The sequence below is a fragment of the Microtus oregoni genome, unplaced genomic scaffold, assembly GCF_018167655.1.
Source record: "Microtus oregoni isolate MIOR12 unplaced genomic scaffold, Mior012 000005F_ref0000423, whole genome shotgun sequence".
NCBI classification, from domain to species: Eukaryota; Metazoa; Chordata; class Mammalia; order Rodentia; family Cricetidae; genus Microtus; species Microtus oregoni.
In genome coordinates this window covers 21,162,854-21,185,193 of record NW_024543064.1, presented here as the reverse complement: position 1 = coordinate 21,185,193, position 22,340 = coordinate 21,162,854, and the positions used below count along the sequence as shown (strand labels likewise).

The 22,340-nt window shown below is 52.2% G+C and overlaps 2 protein-coding genes across 19 annotated transcripts in view; one reads left to right on the top strand and one right to left on the bottom strand.

Annotated features, from left to right (window-relative positions):
- The first annotated feature begins 666 nt into the window (after positions 1 to 666).
- Tmem200b (transmembrane protein 200B) lies at positions 667 to 5,147 on the top strand. Of its 2 annotated transcripts, none has more exons than XM_041651413.1 (3): positions 667 to 1,041; positions 2,426 to 2,511; positions 2,967 to 5,147. In XM_041651413.1, exon 3 carries the CDS (start codon positions 2,987 to 2,989, stop codon positions 3,833 to 3,835), a length of 849 nt encoding a protein of 282 aa, XP_041507347.1. In that variant the 5' UTR covers positions 667 to 1,041; positions 2,426 to 2,511; positions 2,967 to 2,986; the 3' UTR covers positions 3,836 to 5,147. The 2 variants fall into 2 exon arrangements, with proteins under 2 accessions (XP_041507347.1, XP_041507346.1); XM_041651412.1 differs by lacking the exon at positions 667 to 1,041 and adding an exon at positions 1,058 to 1,480.
- Epb41 (erythrocyte membrane protein band 4.1) overlaps positions 5,128 to 22,340 on the bottom strand; it is a 149,233-nt gene continuing 132,020 nt past the window's right edge. For 9 of the 17 annotated variants that reach the window (XM_041651389.1, XM_041651388.1, XM_041651390.1 and 6 more), the window contains 5 exons: positions 15,488 to 15,616; positions 11,253 to 11,354; positions 9,626 to 9,706; positions 7,610 to 7,714; positions 5,128 to 7,070 (listed from right to left, as the gene is read on the bottom strand). In XM_041651389.1, the coding sequence (XP_041507323.1) occupies positions 7,616 to 7,714; positions 9,626 to 9,706; positions 11,253 to 11,354; positions 15,488 to 15,616 (411 nt within the window). In that variant the 3' untranslated portion in view covers positions 5,128 to 7,070; positions 7,610 to 7,615. Of the gene's footprint in view, positions 7,071 to 7,609; positions 7,715 to 9,625; positions 9,707 to 11,252; positions 11,355 to 15,487; positions 15,617 to 16,699; positions 17,150 to 22,340 lie in introns of all 17 variants that reach the window. The other 8 variants (XM_041651392.1, XM_041651382.1, XM_041651381.1 and 5 more) reach the window with 3 other exon arrangements.

Below are 22,340 nucleotides of genomic sequence, written 5' to 3'. Positions count from 1 at the left end.
TGTGTGTGGGGGGGTGTGCACTGCACCCCGCCCCCCCACGGTCTCAGGGTGATGGTGTCGCGTTTCCAGCTTCCACCTCATCCATCCAGGCTTCTCCCGGTCCAGAAGGAAAGGCGTCCAGGTCACACAGAGGTCAGGGCAGAACTGCGTGGGATCCAGACTGCCTGGGAAGCATCACTGTCCCAACACAGGCCACCGGCCAGCCACACATCTGCAGAGACAGGATGGAACCGTCAGGCTGGGAGGTCCCTCTGCAGGAGGCCGGTGGGAAGGAATGTTTGCCTCCCCTCCCGGGTTCCTTATCTCCCCACTTGTTACTTTCCAGAGCTCCGAAGAGAATCAGAGGGGTTTACACCTGGGAAAGGGACCCGTCCCCACACCCTTCACAGCTCAGACCCCGCCTGAAGCCCGCGGTCGCAGGGCAGGGCGGGCTGTTTGTTGGCATGCGCGCTGGGCCAGGTGTTCAACATGTGCTCTCCTTTCAACTCTGAAAACACTCCGTGGCGTTGTTTTTTGTTCTTATAAAGATGGGGAAACTGAGCCGGGGAGAGCTTAGGTGTTCTTTCTTCTCTCTCTCTCTCTCTCTCTCTCTCTCTCCCTCTCCCTCTCCCTCTCCCTCCCTCCCTCCTCCTCCTCCCCTTGAGCAGGGCCCCAGCGTGGAGAACAGGAGGAGTGGGGGAAGACACAGGCCTCACACATGTTCCTCCAGCATGGAGGGCCAGCTGGGACACACATTCCCCTGAGTACAAGGCTTCAGGAAGAAGCAGGGCACAAATAGCCTCGCCCCTCGGACTTCAAGGCCGGCAAGGACCCAGGAAAAGACATCCAGTCCCCAGAGCAATCCAGGGGCTCACCTGTGTGCAGAGAGCGCCAATCAGGGAAGGCCTGGCCAGGGGCTGGAGCAAGGGCCCAGAGCCCCGCAGGAGCGTGAGGTGGAGAGGGGAATCGGTGTTTCTGACAGAAGAGCCAGGAACTGGCTGAGGCCTGGGGCCAGAGCTCAGAGGGGCTGGGGACCTAGGGAGTTTCGGCCACACCAGCCAGGTGAGAGGGTCGGGGCATGCTCAAACAAGAGGGCTCGAAACCGTTTGGACAGCACCAGGAAGCTGGCGTTCAGCTAAGTCGGATTCGTAGGATGCTCCGTGCAAACCGCCCCTAGCAGGGGCAGGCGGTGCCAGACCACTGGGACTCTAAGAGATGGAGTGGCCTAGGGAGGACAGTGGCTACGGGGGAGGGGTGGAAACCAAGATGATTCTAGATGAAGACCGAGAAAAAAAAGGGGGGGGGGCAGAGCTAAACTAGGACTGCAGGGCAGGGGAGAGCTGGGAGCCCGACAGGAGTGTGCTCGGGTTAGCAAGTCCCTCGCTGGTGGAGGTTCGGGTTCAGAGACCACAGAACGCACAGGCCGCTGCGAGTGAAGCTGGGTTTGTGGCCCAGGTCGGGGAACACCCGGGAAGACAGAAGGATCGGGGAGGCCCAGCGAGTGAGTACGGAGCTGGGGTCAGCAGAGAGATGCCTCCGGGGCTAGCGCCCGCACGAGAACACAGGGAGCGGGAGGTTTCCAGATCACCTTGGGAGGCTCCGCGGCCGGGGGATGCGGGTCTTCGGGGGCAGAGGGGCGCGGGCCGCGCGCAGCCGGCTCTCATTAGCGCGGGCCACGGACTAATCAATCCCAGGCGGGGGCTCCCGAACCGAGTCGGCATCATGGAAACTGGCCGCGCGCCCGTCGGCGGGGCCGGGCCAGGCGGGCGCCTTTCCGTCGAGGGCGCGGGCGGAGGCGGGTCGCGGGGTCCGGGGCGGGGCTCAGCCACCCCGTGGCCTTTCTGGAGCCGGCCAGGGGGTCGTGGGGGTCGGGGCCGGGCCTGCGGGGCCCTGGGCGGGGGTCGATCCGGGCTAGGCCCGGGCTAGGCCGCTTCTCATCGGGACCCCGGGGTCGTCTCCGGCCGAGAGCCGGTGGACGCTCCGATCCCCGCTGCCCCGCGGCCTCTCGGTGCCCGGGCCACGACGAGCGGCCTCCTGGAGCGGCTCCAGCGTGCGGCCCCGACCCCTGGGCGGTGCTGCTCCGGCCCGTACGCGGCCCACGGAGGCCTCGGGCGGAGGAGGCTGGAAAAGAGGCCAGGCGGCGGGAAAGGGGGATGATTCATCCCCGGGAGCCCGAATCGGAAACACCGCAATCTGGGAACAGCCTTGCCTGGGCCGACGAAGGATCCGGGAGGACAGTCTGTCCCGCGAGGAGCTGCGTCCTGCACTGGCAGTCCCCTGCCTCCAGCCCCGGTCCTAGCCCGGCCGTGGGGGAAGGGGGAGGCCTCTTCTGGAGGAGTGGAAAAGAATCCTGGACAAAGTCCGCCGCTGCCTCCTCTGCTCTGACTGGCTGGTCTCGGCCAGAGCGGGTCTTCCCAGAGTCTAGCTCAAGTCTCTCCTGCTGCAGCTCCAGTGCTGGCTGAGGAAGTCTGCAAGGAGTGGGCGAGCAAGCAGAAGCCGGAGTCAGAGACACCCCCGGCGGCCGACGCTGCGGTATGTACAGCGCAGCACGGGGGGAGGTGGGGCGCGAGCGCGCGACCCGCAGCCCCGGGGCGGTCCGAGCGCCCCCTCCCCCGGTTACTTCGGGGCGGCCACGTGCGGGGGTGGGGTCGAGCCCGGGAGGTACTTACCCGGGCCGCGGTTTCGGGAGGAGGGGGGTGCCGGTGCGGGCGGGCGGAGCGCGCGCAGGCTGCAGGAGCCCCGCAGCCCCGGCTGCACCCGAGCCCCGCAGCCCCCTCCCTGCGCTCCGCCCGCGGGCCTGGCCAACGCTGGCTCCCAGCTCCGCTGCGGAAAACCCGAGCGGGGGCGGCTCCCTGCCTTGCGGCCGCGGGAAAATCCGGGGGTGGCCGCCAGGGATCTCCAAGCGGCCGACCGAGGCGGCCCCGCGCGTCCCTCCCCCGGAGCCCGGCCCGTCGGGTCACCGTCTGCCTCTCTGCTTGTCCCCGCAGAGCGCCCGGACGAGCGCGCGATGACGGCCGGGAGCCCCGGAGACGGCGGCGCGCGCAGGAGCCCCGAGGGCCGCGTCTCGCGCCTGGGCCGCCGCCTGGGCCGGCGCCGGAGACCGCGCTCGCCGCCAGAGCCGCTGCGGGTGCGGGCACGGCTGCGGCTGCGCTCGCCGTCGGGGGCGTTCGCGGCGCTGGGCGCGCTCGTGGTGCTGGTGGGCATGGGCATCGCCGTGGCGGGCTACTGGCCGGGCCGCGCCTCCCACGCCCCGAGGACCGGCCGCGCGCACGGGCCCCACGAACGCCTGCGGCTGCTGGGGCCGGTGATCATGGGCGTCGGCCTGTTCGTGTTCATCTGTGCCAACACGCTGCTCTATGAGAACCGGGACCTGGAGACGCGGCGGCTCCGCCGGGGCGTGCTGAGGGCGCAGGCGCTGCGGCCGCCCGACGGCTCCGGCTGGGATGCGCTGCTGCCCAGTCCGGCGCCTGGGTCCCCGGGCACCGTCGCGGAGCCTGAGACTTGGGATCTGGCCCCGAGGAGGGGTCCCTCGCCCGTCCCGTCGGTGCGCAGCCTTCGGTCCGAGCCTGCCAATCCTCGCTCTGGGTTGCCCGCGCTGCTCCACAGCTACCCGTTGAAGGGCCCGGGGCTGCCACCACCCTGGGGTCCTCGGACTCAGACTGGCCACGTGATCATCACGGTGCAGCCCTCTGGTTCCTGCATTGAGCACTCCAAGTCTCTGGACCTGGGCCTGGGGGAGTTGCTCCTGGGGACCCCAGCTGCTCGGGACTGTGCCCACCGAAGTTGGCCACGGCTGGACAGACTCAGTCTGGGGGGCTATGCCAAACTGGGTGGAGACTTGGGGGCCCGGGTCTGAGGTTCAAGGGATAACTTGCTGTGAGGCTACCAGCGTGGACCATGGGACCAGGACACCAGAAGTCTAGTGTCCACTAGCTGCTTCAGTCACCTCTGAGGCTAGGATGGATGCTGCGGTGACAGCAGCCGCTCAGCCTCCTGACCTGCATGTGTCTAGAGCAGTGCCAGCTGCACCGGCCAGCCTCAGGGGCATGTGTTAATGTGGACACCAGCATGATTCAGCCTCAGGAATTTCTTCAGCCCATGTGGCCTTAGCCCCGGGACAGGTACCTGAGGGGCTGCAGGCTAGGCCAGGAGCATCCAGAGATGCAAAGGCAACAGTGGTAGGTTGGGATGTCTCAGGCTGGGACAGGCTCCCTCCAAGGTGGCAGTGGTGATGGAGGTGGGACCTCCAGGGGGAAGGTGGGAGATGAAGTGGAACAGAGACCCCCTGCAGCTTTCTGGGGCCGTGACTGCTCCTCTAACTGCCACTTCAGGCCCATTCTTCCTCCAGCCACGTGGGCTATCCCAGCAGGGCTCACTACTGCCAGTGCCCTGCCCCTGGGGTCAGACAGCTCCCCACAGAGACAGGTCCGTCTCACTTTCATCTGACCCGTGCTGCAAAGTCTCCCCCAGTTGGCAGAAGGCACCCGCCAGTTCTCAGCAGTGCCTGGAGCTGCACTGTGGCCAGTGTGGGCAGCTTAGCACACATATAGTGGCTTCCCTTCCCAGGTTTTAATTTTTTCCATGCTTTTGTTAGAAATTTTAAAGTGGACCAGTCCTCACAGAAAAGTATTTTTTTTTGTCATGTTTATTGAAAAATGCCATACAAGAAGCAAGACCAAACACTTAGCTAAAACACTCAGCCACATCTGTCTCTATGAAAGGTGCAGGCGGCAGGCCTACTACTGCCTCTCTCACCTAGGGTTTTCCAGTTGGCTCTACCGCCAGCGTTCCTATTCTGTCAAATGTAAACAACTACTTGATATGATTCATAATTTTTAGAAAAATTTACAAAGCTCCTTCATTTTTTTTCATCAAAATAATAATAATAATTTGAGAGAGATTTGTAGAAACAACCAGCCTGGGGCTTGTATTTCCCATCAGCACTGGAGGTGCTGGCTAGGCCATAACTCCGCAGCCCGCTGGCCCCAGCTGCTCAGCATCCCCCAGAATATACTGCTGGCCTGGGGGAGGGTCCCTGGAGTTAGCTTCCTTGGGCCCTCAGCTTAGGAATATAGGGCTCGCCTTGTGGGTGGGTGGCAGAGATCTCATGTGGTCTGAAGGAAAGCTTACTTCTGGAGTAAAAATAAAACTGCAGTTGGGTTTGTTAACTGTGCTTGCCTGAGTCACTTTGGGGAAATTCCTGCCAAGTCCTTGACCCTGGAGATGGGGTTCCCCTCCCCCTCACTACTTCTACCTGGACAGAGTCTGTACTTCACACCAACTGCAGAAAGAAAAAAAAAAATCCAAACAATTACTATATCCCAAGATCTGTTGCCAGAGCCGGCAAAGGAGGGGGAGGAGTCCTGGAGGGATGTCAGAATTCTGGTCCAATTTCCAGACAAAGGCAGCAGAGAGGAGCAGAGGTCAGGTACCCAGGTCTGAGGTCCTGATGAGGATAGCCCAGAGCACAGTGCTCAGTGGGCAGGTGGCCCCTCTCTTCCTCCTCCTGGGTGTCAGAGCTGGAGACCATGCTAACTTCACTCCCAGCACAGCCTCCTCTGGCTCAGTCCCACCAGGCCCCGTACCACAGTCTGCAGGTTTGTATCTGGGAGCAGAACCCAAGGCTTTCCCTCCTGAGAGCAAGCTGCTAACAGTCTCGCAGGAGCTAAAAGAAAAATGCACACTCAAAACCCGTTCAAAGTCGCTGAGTCTGTGTAAAGAACTCTCGGCCAGGAGGCCGGGGACTGCTGTGGCTCCCTTCTTTACACTGGCTCACTGTCCTTCAACCAGTGCTGCCAGAGACCCGCTGTCAACCCTCATGAAGTTCATTCCTAGCCTAGAATTAGGAGTCTACGAAGCTTCCCAGGCAGATCTGTTTGTAGGAAGTAAGCTGGAGGATTACAGAGGCCCTGTTTGGAGAAAAGGGGGAAAAAAAAGGCCACAAATTCTCACCACCAATTGGGGACATCAGGCTCCCTTTTCAAAACCAATATTAAAAAAGAAAAAGGAAACCAAATCCAAAATCCACAATGAAATAAAGTCCAAAAAAATCCAACAGACATCTCAAGCATTGGGGGATGAGCAGAGTTGCTCACACCCACCCCACTCAGGGATGACCACCAGGAGGTAAGCAATACCCTTGCTCCTGGAGGGCACCCTCAGGCACAGAGCGTACCCTCTTCCCTGAGCCACAGCCCTTACCGTGGAGGAGGCGGCCCGGCTGAGGCTGGGAGCACTCTTCGTGGGGTCCAACCAAGGTAAGGGCGCCACTCCCCTGGGTGAAGCGCGCTCCTGAACAGCAAGACCTGATTTTTAAAACCTCATTAACTTTTCCTTCCCAAACTACAACTAAAAATGTTCCACCGGCACTTTTGGCTAAGAGTGCCTAATTTTTCCGTAAGTTCTGGTCTCCTGAGACGGGAGCTGGGGAACACTTGGCGAAGCTGTTGTTTCTGACGAGGGACAGGACAGCTGGGGAGGTGAAGGCCACACAGATGCACTCAAATGTTCACAGTATTAGTTCTACCTGAAGCAACTGATGTCTCTGACCTACAGCTCCCAACAGAAGTAGGGTGTGTGACACCAGGTGCTCAGATGAGGTCCCTGCCTCACCAAACACCCTGCAAAGGGACGTCTGTGACCAGGTCGTCTGCCCTGCCTGACATTCACTGGTGCATGAAGTTTTTGTGTCATCCAGGATAGGAAGCTGCAGAAGGAGCAGGAGGTCCCATGAGCTGGCTCTGGCCTCACGGCTGACAGGGTCTCTGGAGGGTTCTCAGGAAGTCTGTGGATCCTGTCAGGGTCTGAGTTGGAAATGAGTGAGGAGAGGCTGAAGGGTCACCAACCACCCCATAAAAAACCCAAAATGTCTTAAAAACAGTTCATAGACTGAAAAGCTGACAATTTCTGTATCACAATATAGAAAACAGCTGTGGTATCTGAAGAGTCTCGGTATAAATTCCAGTAGAAAATCAAGTTGGTTTTCTGTGGTGTGGAACAGTCTTCAAAGTCTGACTGTTGCAGGCTGGCTTCTTTACGATATGCTGGCTTCTCTTGGATGGGGAGGGGTGGGGACCGGGACAGGACAGTCCCTAGAGGGAAGAAAAGCACGAGTTTGAACCCCCACAAAGGAGCAAGCTTCCAGCACCACCACCATGTTCTCCTGGCCGTGACATGGTGAGCCGCACTGGCTATCCTACCCAGCATCCACTTTAGGTATTCATCTGGGTGGATTCGTGCATGTCACAACCCCCCCGTGCGTTTGTCCAGAAGTCAAGGCCCTGTTCTCAGCTCTGTTCTCTAGCCCTCCCTGGTTCTGGCCCACAGATCCTGGAGTTGCCAAGAGCCAATAACAGCGAGTGCAGGGGACTCCAGAGGTGGGTGACCGTTCAGACCCAAGTTTGAGGTATCTCCTCCTACCCAGTGATGCTGGCACACTAAGGCAGAAGGACACCTATGACCTAGCTGCTCTGGTTGGAGCCACATAGTTAACTGCAGCTTCTGCCTTTACTTTCTTGAGTTCCAGTGTGGACCTGTCTTGGGGTCAGGGGCCCCCCAAGTGTCCAGAGCTCCTGAGAGCTCTCTCTGGCTGAGATGGTGGCATCCCCCATCCCAGCAGGAACACCCTTACCTGAGCTCACTCCTCAGAGATCTCGGTCTCCTGGTGGACGACCACCTTGGTCACTGACATGTCTGGGTGCTGTTCCTTGGCCTCCTTGATGGCTTGTACAAGGACCTGTGAAAGACAGAGGCAAAGCTGGTCAGACAGAGAAACCTGGCGCATTTTATTTGTGATGATGGCAGTACCAGAGCAGCACACTGTACAGCCTGAGTGGACCAGCACCTTGCCCTGCCCTGCCCTGCCCTGCCCTGCCCTGCAAAGGAGGCTACTGGACTTGGAATAAAAAGGCAAGGAAGGGCAGATGTTTTCTTCAGAGAAACAGGCGATCTTAGGAGTGAAAAGATTTGTTCAGGTGGTGAACCTAGGGCACAAAACGTGTTCAATATGGGAACAGGGAGAGCCAGGCCAGGAAAGTGAGAGCACACAGGTTTCTCTGGCGAAAGTGGAAGGCAGGCAGGAAGACAGGCTGACCTGTGGCATCCTGTGCACTGGCTTAAGCACATTCATCTACTTAATCTTCACAGCCCAGTGAGTCAGGGCTTCTGAGAGGGAAACCGGGCTTTTGAATCTGATGCTCTCTTGTCAGAGTCCCTTAGGTTCCAGGGTGCCAGTCTGAGCCTCTGAGTTACTGTGACACCACTGTAGCCTGTTAGAGCCGGTTGCCTGATGGATCCTCAGGACAACCCCCAGCCAGTCACGGGGAGTAGACAACAACTTCTGGATCTGGATTTCCACAAAACCTGCTGTCTTTGCTGGCCCTTGCTCCTCTTCCCTGATCCAGCTGCTACATAGGTTTTCTCTGCGCCCAGCTCACGTCCTTTCCCTGGAGGCTCCGCCTCTCTCTATGAAAGCCTGGACTATGCTTTTTCTCAACAGAGTTCTTTCTAAAGTGCACCCTCCCAAGCAGGAGCAAACCACACCTCCTCCACCTTCCTAGAGTCTTCGAGGGTCCCAGGAGCTCTCCTCTGAGCCGTCTAGTATCACGACATTAACTCATGAGGATCTTCATTTTACAGGGTAAAGGCACAGCTCAAAGTGGCTGCAGGGTGTCCACAGCAGACGGGCGGAGTCAGGGTGCAGGCCTGTCCTACTCTCTACCTTCTACTCCACAGCTCTTGCTGTCAGAGATCACAGGCAATGCAGCGGGGCTTAAACCATAGGTGGAAGGCTGGCAGTAGGAAGGACCCACTGAGCTCAGCACCCAGGCACAGGCCCCTACCTGGGCTTCCGGCCTTGCTTCTGAGACCCTGAGCACAGGATCCACAGCAGTGTGTCCCAGCCCTGCAGCCCCTCTTCCTGTTCTTGGCACACCAACGGAGGCCAGCGCTGCTCTGGCAGGCCCACCCCCTCCACCAGGCTCTTCCACCCCCTCTCCTCGGAAGCTTCACTGTTCCAACAGCACCCAGCAGTGAATTAGGAACATTAATTCTGACCTTATTATTTGCTAATTGCTTGTAGCACACAATTAGCACCTAATTAACATAAAAACATAGAGTTTTAGCACCCAGAAGGGCCCGGGAATTATCTGGATCAACCCACTCTCTTTTAGAGAGGAAAGCATCAGATGGAAAGTGATCTACGCAAGGTCACACAGCAAGTTGGCAACAGATCCAGGACACCACATCTCCTGGTGTCTTACCCTCCTCCTGCTGTCTGTTGAGCTACTGTGGCACTCTGGGGCAGGGATAGCACCTCCTCTTTGTTTCTGTGTCACCACCACCCCTGAATAACAACTGGGGATCCATGGACTTGGAGCCCACATGCACCCACCATCTCCTCCTGTATACACACTTACTTTTTGTTGTTTGAAACAGGATCTCACTGTGTAGCTCAGGCTGGCCGTGGTAAACTTCCTGCCTCAGCCTCCTGAGTGCTAGGACTACAGATGTGGCCACCAGGCCCATGCACTGCTTGTCCACCCCACTAACAGCCTCGCCCCTTCAGGCTTCTATGTTTCCTCCCTAGAGCTAAGGCAGATGTTTGAAGACGCTGCTGTGCCCATCAGGGCCCCTCCTGCATTCCCACCTGATCGTGGTCAACATCAGCATCTCCTGTTATCACAATTCTCTTCTCGATCCGGGTCTCAGAAATTCCACCTTTGACAGTCTGCAACCAAAGGAAGGGGCCAAGAGAAAGCCATTACACAGCGGGAAAGAAAAGCAAGACAGCCCAGGTAGTTCTAAAAGCTCCCTTCAAAATGTTTGTTATGGTGAGGATGTGGCTCAGACTGAGCACTGTGATGCTGGCTCTCCAGGACAGCTTTTCACCACATCTCAGCACGGGTAGGACCTGCCAACAGGAGTGTCCTGCTCCCCTGCCCCATGAGACTCTAGTACACGCACAAAACCACGTAGTTCATTGTCCACTTTCTTTCCCTTCGTCCCAAACACTACAGAAGCCCAGAAGGAAGAGTGGCGCCCCTTTTTGTTCGTCTATATTTTCACCTGATTATTTTCAGCTTCAACTGGAACTGCCTATTTTAAAGCATTTCACATTATTAATGTCAAAAGAGCCTTCAGTAATCTCAAGTGAGGACAAACAGGGAAAGCCGAGACTGAGACACACAGAGCCGGCTCACATCTGTGTCTGATGATAACGTCCAACCAAACTTCCTCTTTCTAGATTTCTTCCTTATAACTGAGTACAGGTCAGACGTGGGGGTGCACACCGCTGCTCCAGATCAGCCTGGGCTACACGGCGGGTTTCAGGCTAGTCGGGGTACAGAATGAGATGAAAGGAAAGGAAAAAGGGAGGAAAGGGAAAGGGGTAAAGAGAGGGAGAGATGTGGAGGGGAAGAAAGGAGGGAAGGAAAGAGGGAGGGATGGGAAGGTAAGGAAGGAAGGGGGAAAGAGAGGGAAGGATGGGAAACGAAAGGAAGGAAGTGGGGAAGAGAGGGAGGGAAGGGGATGGGAAGGGAAGGAAGGGGAGAAAGAAAGGAGGGGTGGAGAGGGGAAGGAAGGGAGCGCATTTCTTCTAGTGCTACAGCAAACATGGACTGCCTGATTGTGTAAGGATAATTCGGACTTTTGACATTTTGTCTGCCTTGCTTCCTATAAAGTGTTCTAGTGATTTGAGCATTTCAGCTCCAAATTATGGTTCACATGGCCTCAGAATGCAACAAAAAATGATTCATCAGATCAGAAATCTGGCTTCTAGCTCAGAAAATATGGTTGCACTATATCAACAATCTCTGCCCTTAAACTGTGTGCGTGTGTCAGGTGGTGGTGCACGCCTTTAATCCCAGCACTCAGGAGGCAGAGGCAGGTGGATCTCTGTGAGTTTAAGGTCAGCCTAGTCTTAGAACTTAGCAAGTTCTAGGACTGGCTCCAAAGGTACTGGGAAATTCTGCCTCAAAAAACAAAACACCTATATGCCTGTGTGTGCACGCATACTGAGGATGGAGCCCACAGCCTGTACGTGATAGGGAGGTGCTCTTCCACTGAGCTATACCTCACCCCAAGCTGACATTTAGACCCTATTCACAGCAAGATGGACAGATGTGCAATGAGAGACTAAACGTGGCTTTCCAGGTGAATTCTGGGGAAGGCATTAGGTCCTTCCATCTGGGACAGAGCTGACAGCCTTTGCTCATATTGGTCCCCTCTATCTAGGGTACAGCAGCTAGCTCAGATGCCATCGGAAGCTCTGCTACCTTGGTAATCTGAGTCGTGGTTGTGCTGCTTGTGGTCTCAGATGTGATGGTCTGAGCTGTCAGCAAGATTCCAGGGTCCAGGTCCCCATTGCTGTCCTCAGTCTGCAGAAGAAAGCACACAAGCACACACAAGTCAGCCCCTCAGGAGGCCTTGGGCTGAGACCCCCAGGTGCAGCGTGGCTCTTCAGCTCTTTCTCCTGCTGAAACATCTACTTCCCTCACGCGACCTCTCAGCTAATAAGCAGAACCACTCTCCTGGGAACAGGTTCGTCCTTCCTTCCTTCCTTCCTTCCTTCCTTCCTTCCTTCCTTCCTTCCTGATTTATTTATTTATACAGTATCCTGCCTGTAGGCCAGAAGAGGGCACCAAATCTCATTATAGGTGGTTGTGAGCCACCATGTGGTTGCTGGGAATTGAACTTAGGTCCTTTGGAAGAGCAGTCAGTGCTCTTAACCACTGAGCCATCTCTCCAGCCCAAACAGGTTCTTTCTTAACAAGCAGGATAAATGGGGCTGGAGAGATGACTCAGGGTGGTTTGGGCACTGGCTGCTCTTCCAGGGGATCTAAGTTTGATAGGGCCATCCTTCCGTAGCACCCACATGGCAGCTCACATGCATCTGTAACTCCAACTCCAGTGAAATCCAACACCCTCTTCTGGCCTCCCTGGGCACCAAGCACATGTGTGGTACCCAAACATACATGCAAACAAAACACCCATACACACTAAAAATAAAAGTTAAAACTAGGTGTAGTAGTACGTGCCTTTAATCCCAGCACTTGGGAGGCAGAGGCAGGCGGATCTCCGTGAGTTCGAGGCCAGCCTGGTCTACAGAGTGAGTTTCAGGAGAGTCAGAGCTACAGTGAGACCCTGTCTCAAAACAAACAAAAAGTTGAATGAAGACAGGTGTGGTGCACACCTCTGATCCCAGCACTTGGAAGGCAGAGGCAGGCAGATCACTGAGCTTGGGGTCAGCCTGATTTATAACTTCTGGGCTAGCCAGGGCTATGCAGTGAGACACTGTGGCCCCCTTGCTCCCCAAATGCTGAGGAATACAAGTTTCTCAGCACTAGGTCAGCAACTGGAGTGGTGCGGAAAGAGGCAGGAGTATGGCACAGTTTGAAGAGTAGCTCCAAGCTACACAGGGGCAACATCCCACAGTCCCAAAGGGGCATTAAAGCATCTTTCGTAAAGCCGGCCTATGAAAGCAACAGAAGGGACAGAACCATTCGCCTGCTCCAGCGAGAAAACTCAAGACTTAAAACTGCCGAAGGAGTCAGTGCATTCTCCCCAGAGCTTGTGCTCTTCACACCCAAGGCAGGAGAGTAAGGGCTCCTGGTGGCTGGGGTGTGAGGGAGCGACATCACAGGATGAAACAGGAAAGACTGTACTAGCCAGCCAGGGAACAGCTCCACCTCCAACAACTGAGCCAGGGACTGAGCAAATGAATCAGAAAGTGTCCACTCATGAGAACGCAGGACACACGCACCACAGGCGTTAGTGACACTGCTGACAGCAAACTGTTACTGTAAGGGCTCCTCTTGCTGGGAGGGGCTTAAGTTATCTCACATGCCAGTTTATGCAGCTAATCTATATGGGAATCAAACAAGGACTAAGGCTGTTTATTATGATTAGCTAAGAATGACATGAGCGAGAAGCTAAAAAGATGGTGACGGGCCGTGAGAGATGTTATCAGCAGGTAGGTGGGCAGTCAGAGCTGCACAGGTCTCCACGGGTACACACATAAAGGGTATTACAGCAAACACGCAGTAGATGACTGCCTCCTCCTCCTGTGTCACCAGAACAAGCAAGCACTTTCAATTTTATTTTAAAAAGACATGGTGCTGCTCAGACTGGCCTTGAATTCTTAGGCTAACTCTCCTACCTCAGCGCCTGAGTAATTGAGACCTCAGGTATGGAACACTGTGACTGGCGTTATTTCATTTATGAGCAGAACCACATTTCATCCAGACTCTGAGGTACTGGGGGTGGGGAAAGGGAAGATTAAGAAGGCGCAGAATCCCTGATGGAGCCTGGATTCCCATCCCCAGGCTAATGGCGTATACAATTATGAGGCAATTTTTCTTCCCTTCCTTTTTAGTTCTCACCCCTGCCAAGGCCTACTCGATAGCTTTTCTCCGTCTCTCTTGACTGACAGGCCTTTCTCTTCATTTCCGAAGGCGACACTTACTGCTGTTCTTATAATCATCCCCCAGATCTGTCACAGTCTCGTCTTCAAGCCTGTCCCTACTTTAATACAGTCACCTGCAGCTTTAGGAATCACCTTTAAAAGGCCATTGCTTTAATGATGCTACTTTACCATCTACCCCCGAACAACGGAAAGCAACTTATTTCTCACCAAATTAATTTCTCTCGACCACAAAGAGAGCGGAGGGGAGCGCACAGATACAGACTGAGCATCTCTGGAGAGGCCGGCACTTGGCAGACACCATCTCACTTAAACTTCCTCCAAATCTTGCGGCAGCAGGGGTAGAGCCAGGGAATGGATGGGCTGGGAGTTTGTCTGAGGTTATGCATAAGTATATCCCTTTCAGGACACACAATGCTGTGTCTAACTACAAAGCACAGGCTTTATCCTCCAAGCTTCCCAAGGGTTCATGGTACCAGGAAGACCGACTGAGATCTTCAGTGTCCAGCCAGAGTTTCATGGCTGCCCCTTTATGCTGTGCTCTACCAGTGAGCTACACCCTAGCTCCCTGGATTATCTATTTACCCATTTCAGCTTCTATACAGAACTTTCTAGTATCTGATATTTGTTTACATGGGTTTCTTCCTCCTTTTTCATTTTTGGTCACTGTTAATTTTTCCAGTCAGGGTCTTTCAGGGTAGGCTGGGGATGGGGGGCTCAAATTCCCAGTCACCCCTGCCTGGGTTCCACTGTGGGTCACTGTGTCTGGGTGTGGCAGGGCTCATTGCAACTTTTCTTTCCTTACTAGAATGTCCCCTAGAGAGGGTGGGGACTGTCTGCCCTAACATCACCACTTTGACTTAACACATAAAACTCAATAAACATGTGGAAGTAAATTAAGAGCTCATCTCAGAGAAGATTAATTTTTTGCTTTCTGTGACTAATTACAAAGAGAGAGAGAATTCAACAGAACATAATTCTAGCATAGTCAGATTACCAAAAACAATGAAGTTTCACTGTAACTAGAAAGTGAAAGACTTAAAAAAAATTTGAACCCTCACAATAATACCATGACATGGACACTAACACTGTGGGCAGGGCTGGTCAAGGCGTGATGACGTGCCCAAGTTAGGACCCAGACGAGCAGAACCGTGCTCAGGTTTATCTGACCCAAAGCCCATGTTCTTCACATTAGAATAACTTTCCCAGATGACTTGGGTGGAGAACATACGTAGTCAGACCTGTGGCAACTTCATTTGCTCTTTGGTGTGGGGAGTGAACTGGGGTTGCCCACATGTCAAGTGCAATGTTCTTCCACCAAGTTAAAACCCTCAGCCCTGACGTTCTGCATTTATTTCCTTTTTAAGATAATTTTTAAAATTATTTATTTATCATGTATACAATATTCTGTCTGTATGCCTGAAGGCCAGAAGAGGGCGCCAGACCTCTTTACAGATGGTTGTGAGACACCATGTGGTTACTGGGAATTGAACTCCGGACCTTTGGAAGAGCAGGCAATGCTCTTAACCACTGAGCCATCTCTCCAGCCCCTAAGATAAATTATTTTGAGAAAGGGTCTCATGCAGCCCAGGCAGGCGCACGCTGTATAACTTCAAATGACCTTGAACTCCTGATCCTTCTGTTCCCACATCCAGAGTGCTGGCACCTCAGGTGTGCGCCAGCCACGCCCAGTCCCACACAAACAGGCGCAGGTGCACATGTGTTGAGGTCGGAGTACACCACAGGTTCCAGTCCTCAGGTGCTTTTCATCCTATATTTGAGACAGGCTCTTTCACTGACCCATAGGTCAGACTAGCGGGCCTGAATCTTCCAATAGGAGAATCTGGGGGTCCAGGGTCAGGTTGTGCAGCGAACCATTGTCCCAGCCCAAACCAGACCCAGTTTTGTGTGGTTTAGCGACCGACCCCAGGTCTTCATGCATGGTGAGTACACTGATTGATTACCTGAGCGCCCACAGTGCTCACTGGGACGCCCTTGTGCTTACAGTAAATGGGGGCCCTGAAGGGAGAAACCATCTACTGTCTTCAGCCTGTCTTTGTTCTGGAGTGTCTGGAGTGTCAGTCTTACCTGGGCAGCCTCGTAGGTGATGGTCTTGGTCTCAGTGTGGACAATAGGAACATCTTTGGTTGGGATTTCACTTTTCACAGCATTGGCAGTGTCTGAGATGGTGACAGTCTGAGTCTTTACCAGGGGAGGCTGTGGACAGTAAGGAAACAGAGTTGGCCAAACCTTCCTGCAGGGCATGGGGAGCTGAACCTCTGACACTGATCTGATCAAAGGCTGGAGCTACTCTCCGAAGACACGATCCCCAAGAAGCCCCCACAGGGTGTCACACCTCGAGAAGGGCATTCCAAGTGGCATCACTGTAATTATGTTCATAAGCTTAATGGAAAACTATAACACCAGACAGTTTGTGACCGGTAATATAAAACACTTTAGACTGACCTTCAGAATTTGAATATAAAATTATTTGCCAAATAGAAATCACTTTCATTCATCCTTGTGACTGGATATTATAATTAAGAAAACCAGGCACATTTCTCCACCGAGTACAAGCGTACACGAAGCAGAGAGGCCTTGGAACGCATTTCCTTGGAATTCATTAACTTCTTTCAAATCAATGTCAGACATTCACTTTGGATTCACTGAGAAGAAATAGTGTTTGGAAAACCAGAAAGAGAAAAAAAAATCAGTTCTCCCACCACCTGGTGATTAATTTCAAAATTCCAAAAGAACGAGCCATTAGTGGGGTGGTACAGACCCTCCTGCTCATCTGTTCACCTCTCCCAGGACACCAATCACCCTAAAGCTACCATTGGATTGTGATAAGGTTAAGGGACCATTCACCTCAGTGCAGGAGTTAGTGCCTATAATCACGGAGTCCCCCGGGGGGGGGGGCAGTGGAAGTGGTGGGTTACACAGTAGAGCAGTATAAAACTCATTTAAAATCAAATGTTAGTACAGAACACTGGACAATGTCTGAGCGTGGTCTCAGAACCCTGAAGGCTCCTCCCCACAGGAGTAATGCATCTCTTGCCATAGCTCATCCTTGAGAGAGGAGAGAGGAGCATTCTTACACCAGCTCCACGAAGGTAAAGAGCTGGAATTTACTCCCAAGAGTTTTGTTAAGTCATCAGAAGAGGAAACCGTGTCTAGTTGGAGTTAATTCCTCTCTGACTGACTGCAGAGGCCATGTCCTTTACCACCACCGCTGCCACCTCCTCCACAGATTCCGGCCCTCTCCCAAAGAGTGTCACTGATCGTCACATCCGTTACTACCTGGAAACTTCGAATGAGCGTGGGGACCTGGTTACCCACGCGAGAGTCAAGAGAGGATCCGCTCTGGGTCTCAAGGGTCTCTGCTGGTGCAACTGGCTCTTCACTACTCTCTGCCTTTTTCCCACCATGTTGCAGCTGGCAGGAAGCTGGAGTTACTGGGAAACTTATGGAATTGGGCTGTTCCTCCACTCCTAAACATTCCCCACTTGGGCCTGTTGGCATCTCATGAGCATCATGATAGCCAGCTGTCCCCTGCTCCTTCTCTTCCGCCTCCTTGCTGTTTATGGAGAGGGAGCCAGAACCATAGCTCTGAGGAGACGCCGGTGGGGTGGTCACCAGATTCTGACTAGGGACCACTGACTGCTTGGGGCTCTCCCATTCGGAGGCAGGGTAGGTGGATGGCCCTTTGGTCACGACAGCCACCTCCTCTGTGCGAATGTCATTAACACTCTACAAATGAACGAACACACACAAAAGCAAGATGAGTAAGTGGGGAAACAAGGGTGGAACTCTGAGAATCAGCAATGACTTTTAAGAAGTCTCAAACATATTATCGCTATTCATCACCAGACCCCTTCGCTCCAAAGATGGTCAGAAGAACTGCTATTCATATATGTATCAAGAGCTTAGGCAGTTTCGACTCTGGCCCTATTTCTGGACCACTGCTAATATGAGAACAATTGCAATGCACCTCACAGTGTTCTGTGCTTCATGTCCACAGCCCTCAACAGACAGCATGTGCTTTCGTACCCGAAGGAGTTAGCTGCTACCCCTACTCACCGGCTCAGTAACCCAAAAGACAATGTAACTTGGGAGCTAATCAAAACACGTTCTCGATGAGTTCTTCTATCTCCAAACCGTACATATCATCCTGGCCCCTCAGAGGAAGCTAAAGTGTAGACTTTTGTCAGCAAGGGGACTGGAGTTGAGTCCATGCTGCATGGATAGCTTCGGTCCCAATCCTGATGTCAGGCCCGATACCAAGGGAAGGGAAATGACCAGCAAGTGACACACTTTTACACAGATGAATGACACAGCGCTCCAATAGGAAACAGAGTTCCCTCCTGGCCACACAGGATGGACATGTATGCATGTATATGTGCACACACATGTACATATTTAGCTTTTGCAATGTCATTTTTTAAATTAGTAGCTCTGAAGCAGTTCATCATAAGGAGTTAAGCATTGACAAATATAAACTAATATGAGCTTAAGATTCCCACACATTCATTCCCCTTTCTAGCCTGACTTTCTAGCAGTCTTCAGTGTCCCTGATTCTGGCTGCTATGAGATTCTCTTTTGTCTGGAGTTAAGTCTACTCAGGCCTCAAACCTCAGAAAGACCATTTTACCACTTCACATGTTAATATAGGAATGTAGCGACAGAAAGGGGGTCTTTTAAAGAAGGCATTCCAGGAGAAAAGACACAGCTAGGACCAGCTGACACATTCCAGTGTCAATCAATCAATCGTCTGTCTACCTACCATCTGTCTTTCTGATTATAATTAAAAATCACCGTGCTCTTCTCCCGTAAACCAGCCCATGTTGTGTTGAATATAAACTAATCCCTCTTAAGGCTCTGAACTCTGGGTCCACTTCACTCCTGAGCCATCTCCACATCTGGAACAGCTGCACAGAGTCAGACGAGGGCATCTGTCATTAGCTGATTGTGAGTACTATATAGTGCATGCAGGAGAAGTGAGCGGTTGGAGAAATTCAGCTGTCTGTAGAACAGACACATAAAATATTTTGGCTAGGGCTGGAGAGATGGCTCAGCAGTTAAGAGCATTGCCTGCTCTTCCAAAGGTCCTGAGTTCAATTCCCAGCAACCACATGGTGGCTCACAACCATCTGTAAAGAGGTCTGGCGCTCTCCTCTGGCATGTGGGCATACATGTAGGCAGAATGTTATATACATAATAAATAAATATTTAAAAAAAATATTTTGGCTAATAGCGTATGAATTTCCTCAAATTAAAATGAGACTAACATTTAGCTGGGCTCGTAGAGGTCTTAGGATCAAATATAATAACATCTATGAAAACATTTCGCAATTCTAAGGGAACAACCCACTTTACGTAATTCAACCAATCAGCAGGGCAGCTCCAATGTGCTTGGACTAGAGGACACAGAACAGATTTGTCGTTGCTATGAGCACACTGGACTATTTTCTAGTGTCCTTCTCTCACAAGATTTTGGGTTTTATTTTTTTCTTCTCCCTAAGGAGTTGACCAAAAGTAGCTCACAAATGGGCTTTCTCAAGCTGTTCACCCATCCCAGCTCCGGGAAGGACCAAGCCCTTTCACATGCGAGGGGTAGCAAAACTTCTCTGCACAATCTCCCTACAACTGGAAGGCTGGCTGATTATGACAACTGAACAACGAACAATCTTGTTGTTGTCTGTTTGTTTTTAAACAGCCTCACTGTGTATTCCTTGCTGGCCTTGAGTTAGTGGTTAATCCTCCCAAGTGCTGGGATTACAGGCTTGCAACACCACGCCTGGCAGGCCAATCTGTGTCAGTCTGCAGAAATGATAACTGTCATCAAGATGTTATTTGCTAGCTAAACACTGCTTAGGCTAGCACCTCTTTTTGATTGTTGGTTTTGGATGCCCTTGGTCAGGGGTGATGGCTCTTCCTTTCCACTCTGCGGGTCCTGGGAACTAAACTAGGCTTGGCAGCAAGTGCTTTTAGCTGCTGAGCATCTCCAGGCTGGCCTCTGGACTGAGATGTGCACTACTGAGCAAAATTAAACAGGTTGATTTTTTTTTCCCTAAAGCAAAAATAGAAGCAATCAAAGGTTCAAGAAGTAGTGAAAGTAATGTCAACAATAAATACTCAGAGTGCCTAGAACGTGCTAGCTGTCATAAAGAGAAGACCAGCAGCAGTTGGGTTGGTCAGTCGCGTGCTGCACCCTAACGCCAAGCCAACCTTTCTGGTTGGTGCCATTGTCTGATCTCAGGGCAAATACAGAAAACCACTTACTGTACATCCCCCGGGTATGAGGAGTGTAACACGCCCGAAATTAAACTTCCTCTGTTGCCGCCTTGCCCTCTCACCAGCCACTTCCTTCATTTCTACACTGATAAAGGATAGCACTGTCTAGAAGCCAGGTCAGAACCCGGAGCCAGCTCCCACGCTATCCCTATGTTCACTACCATTTTTAAGCACTACATTTATTTTACTTAGCGTGTATTTATGTACTTGTGTACAAGTGTGTAGGTGTGTACCTGCATATCTTACACGTGGAGGTCAGAGGATAACTCCACCACGTGGGTCCCGGGAATGAACCTCTGGTGGTCAGGTTTGGCAGCAGGCTCCTTATTCCCGGAGCCACCTCCTAGCCCGTCATTTTCTTTTCTTTTCTTTTCTTTTTTTTAAAATATTTATTTATTTATTTATTTATTATGTATACAATATTCTATCTCTGTGTGTCTGCAGACCAGAAGAGGGCAGCAGATCTCGTTACAGATGGTTGTGAACCACCATGTGGTTGCTGGGAATTGAACTCATGACCTTTGGAAGAACAGGCAATGCTCTTAACCACTGAGCCATCTCTCCAGCCCCCTAGCCCGTCATTTTCATTCAGTAACACTTACCCTGCCTACCTGTCTCTGTGTTCACACATTAGCTCCACTCAAGCTCACCTGGTTTGAAGAGACGAAGGAAAGTCTCTGACTGGTGTGGAGCTTGCTGACTAAGCTGGGCTGGCTGGTCAGCAAGCCCAGGAACCCCCTGTCTCCATCACTCTGCTGGGAGTTTAAGCACATGCCACCACATCTGCATTTTTACTTGGTTTCTAGGGAGCAAACTCGGGTCCTCACGCACGCACAGCAAGTGCTTTCCCAGCTAGACCACCTCCCTGACCCTCATTTACAATCTCACTTTGAGGTAATCATTATCCTTATTTTATAAATGAAGGAACGGAGAGCTTGAGCAAGTTAGAGCTGGGGTTTACGTTCAGCTCTGCCCTGGCTCCGAGAGCCTCTTCTTCCCACAGCATTAAGCGGCACCCTGAGTAAGACTGACATGCCACGCCTGACTGCGTCATGGAATGACCACGACAACAGTGCAAAGAACCATAGAGGACCTATTTCAGTGGCTGGCATTACATTTTTAAACATTAAGAGGTCTGAAAAGACAGAAGATAGGACTGGCCAGGGGGTATAAAGTCTCATGACAAGAGAAGCCCATGATCTGGCATCTAATGTCAGTGAAGAATCTTAACGGACAGAGCTGTTGCCTGTGGCCACGACCATCAGCACAGGCCACTGTTATGTAACACTGCACCACTGCACGAAACCAAATTAGCCTAGAAACTACGAAGGGATCTTGCCAGAAATATGATTTGACATATGGCTATGTCTGAACCATCCACAGTGAAAGGCAAAACTGAGGCTTTATGTGATTCAGGTGTTTGTAGGTCCAGCTGTTGCTTATCTGGACTACTGGGAGACACGTAGGAAGAAGCAGGCTACAATAATCGGCCAGATACCTGTAAAAGGCACTGGCAATATCCAGCTGGTTTTAAGCACATGAATAATCCCAGCACTTGGTACAGGCAAGCGTCGAGTCAAGGCCAGCCTGGTCTACAGAGCTACCAGTCTTAAAAAACCAAACCAACATCACAGTTTGAAAAACCTTTCTAAGATCTTGCTACTTAAGCAAGCTTTCCTGAAGAATCGAGGTAATTTCTCCCGTGTTTATTTATTCTGTCACCTGTTCCCTACTTGGTAAAGGTCGGTATCGCCTTTAGGTTGCGGGGCTGTGATAGAAACCCAGCACCTGTCCCAGATGGAAGGGAGAAATGTGCCTGACATCATCTCATTTCCTTTCTATAGAGAGAAACAAGTGAAGATCAGAGCCACACTCGGAAACCTGTCAGGTGATTTCAGAGACGCCCTCAGTCTCCACCTCAGGACACCACCGGCTGCCAAAATGATGGAAGGAAGGAAGCAAAGGATGCTCTCTTCAAAGACTACCCTCCTCTTGACAGTGCTGTTTGAGTCCTCAAATACTTAACAATGACGGTTTTTAGCCACATGTGGGGTCATGCCTGCAATCCTAGCCCTTGGGAACCTGAGAGAGGAGGCTCATGAGTTCAGGAACAGCCTGAGCTAGTTAGTTTGATGCCAGCTGACATAATGACACTTCTTCAAAACAAGGGGTAGTAAGGAAGGAGGTCAGCTAACCAATCCCAGTGAACCTAAGAACCCGTGTATAGTGGAGAGAGCGAACCCACAGAGCTGCCCTCCAACATATGCACAACCACACCCAACACACTACTACTATTTTAAAAGATTACTTCTTCTATGAGTATTCGATATCCAGAAGGATAGTACTGACTTAGTCACAAAATCTACCACCACTTTAATGAATAATTAGCTCATTGCTGTTTCCAAGCCTCAAAGCATATCTTTCTATATTGTAATTACCCAAACATTTGCTTTCTGAAGATAATATCCTCCAAGAATGCCTTAGATTTGTAACCAAGCCTACTATGGTTATTAAAACACTACCAAAGACTTTCATTTTGTTTTGTAGTTTGTCAAAAAAAAAAAAAAACCTTAAGGCTGGCTTCTTAAGTACTTACATTTTTTTAAAGACAGGATTTATCTACCTTAAAATTCAGTCTGGAGACCAG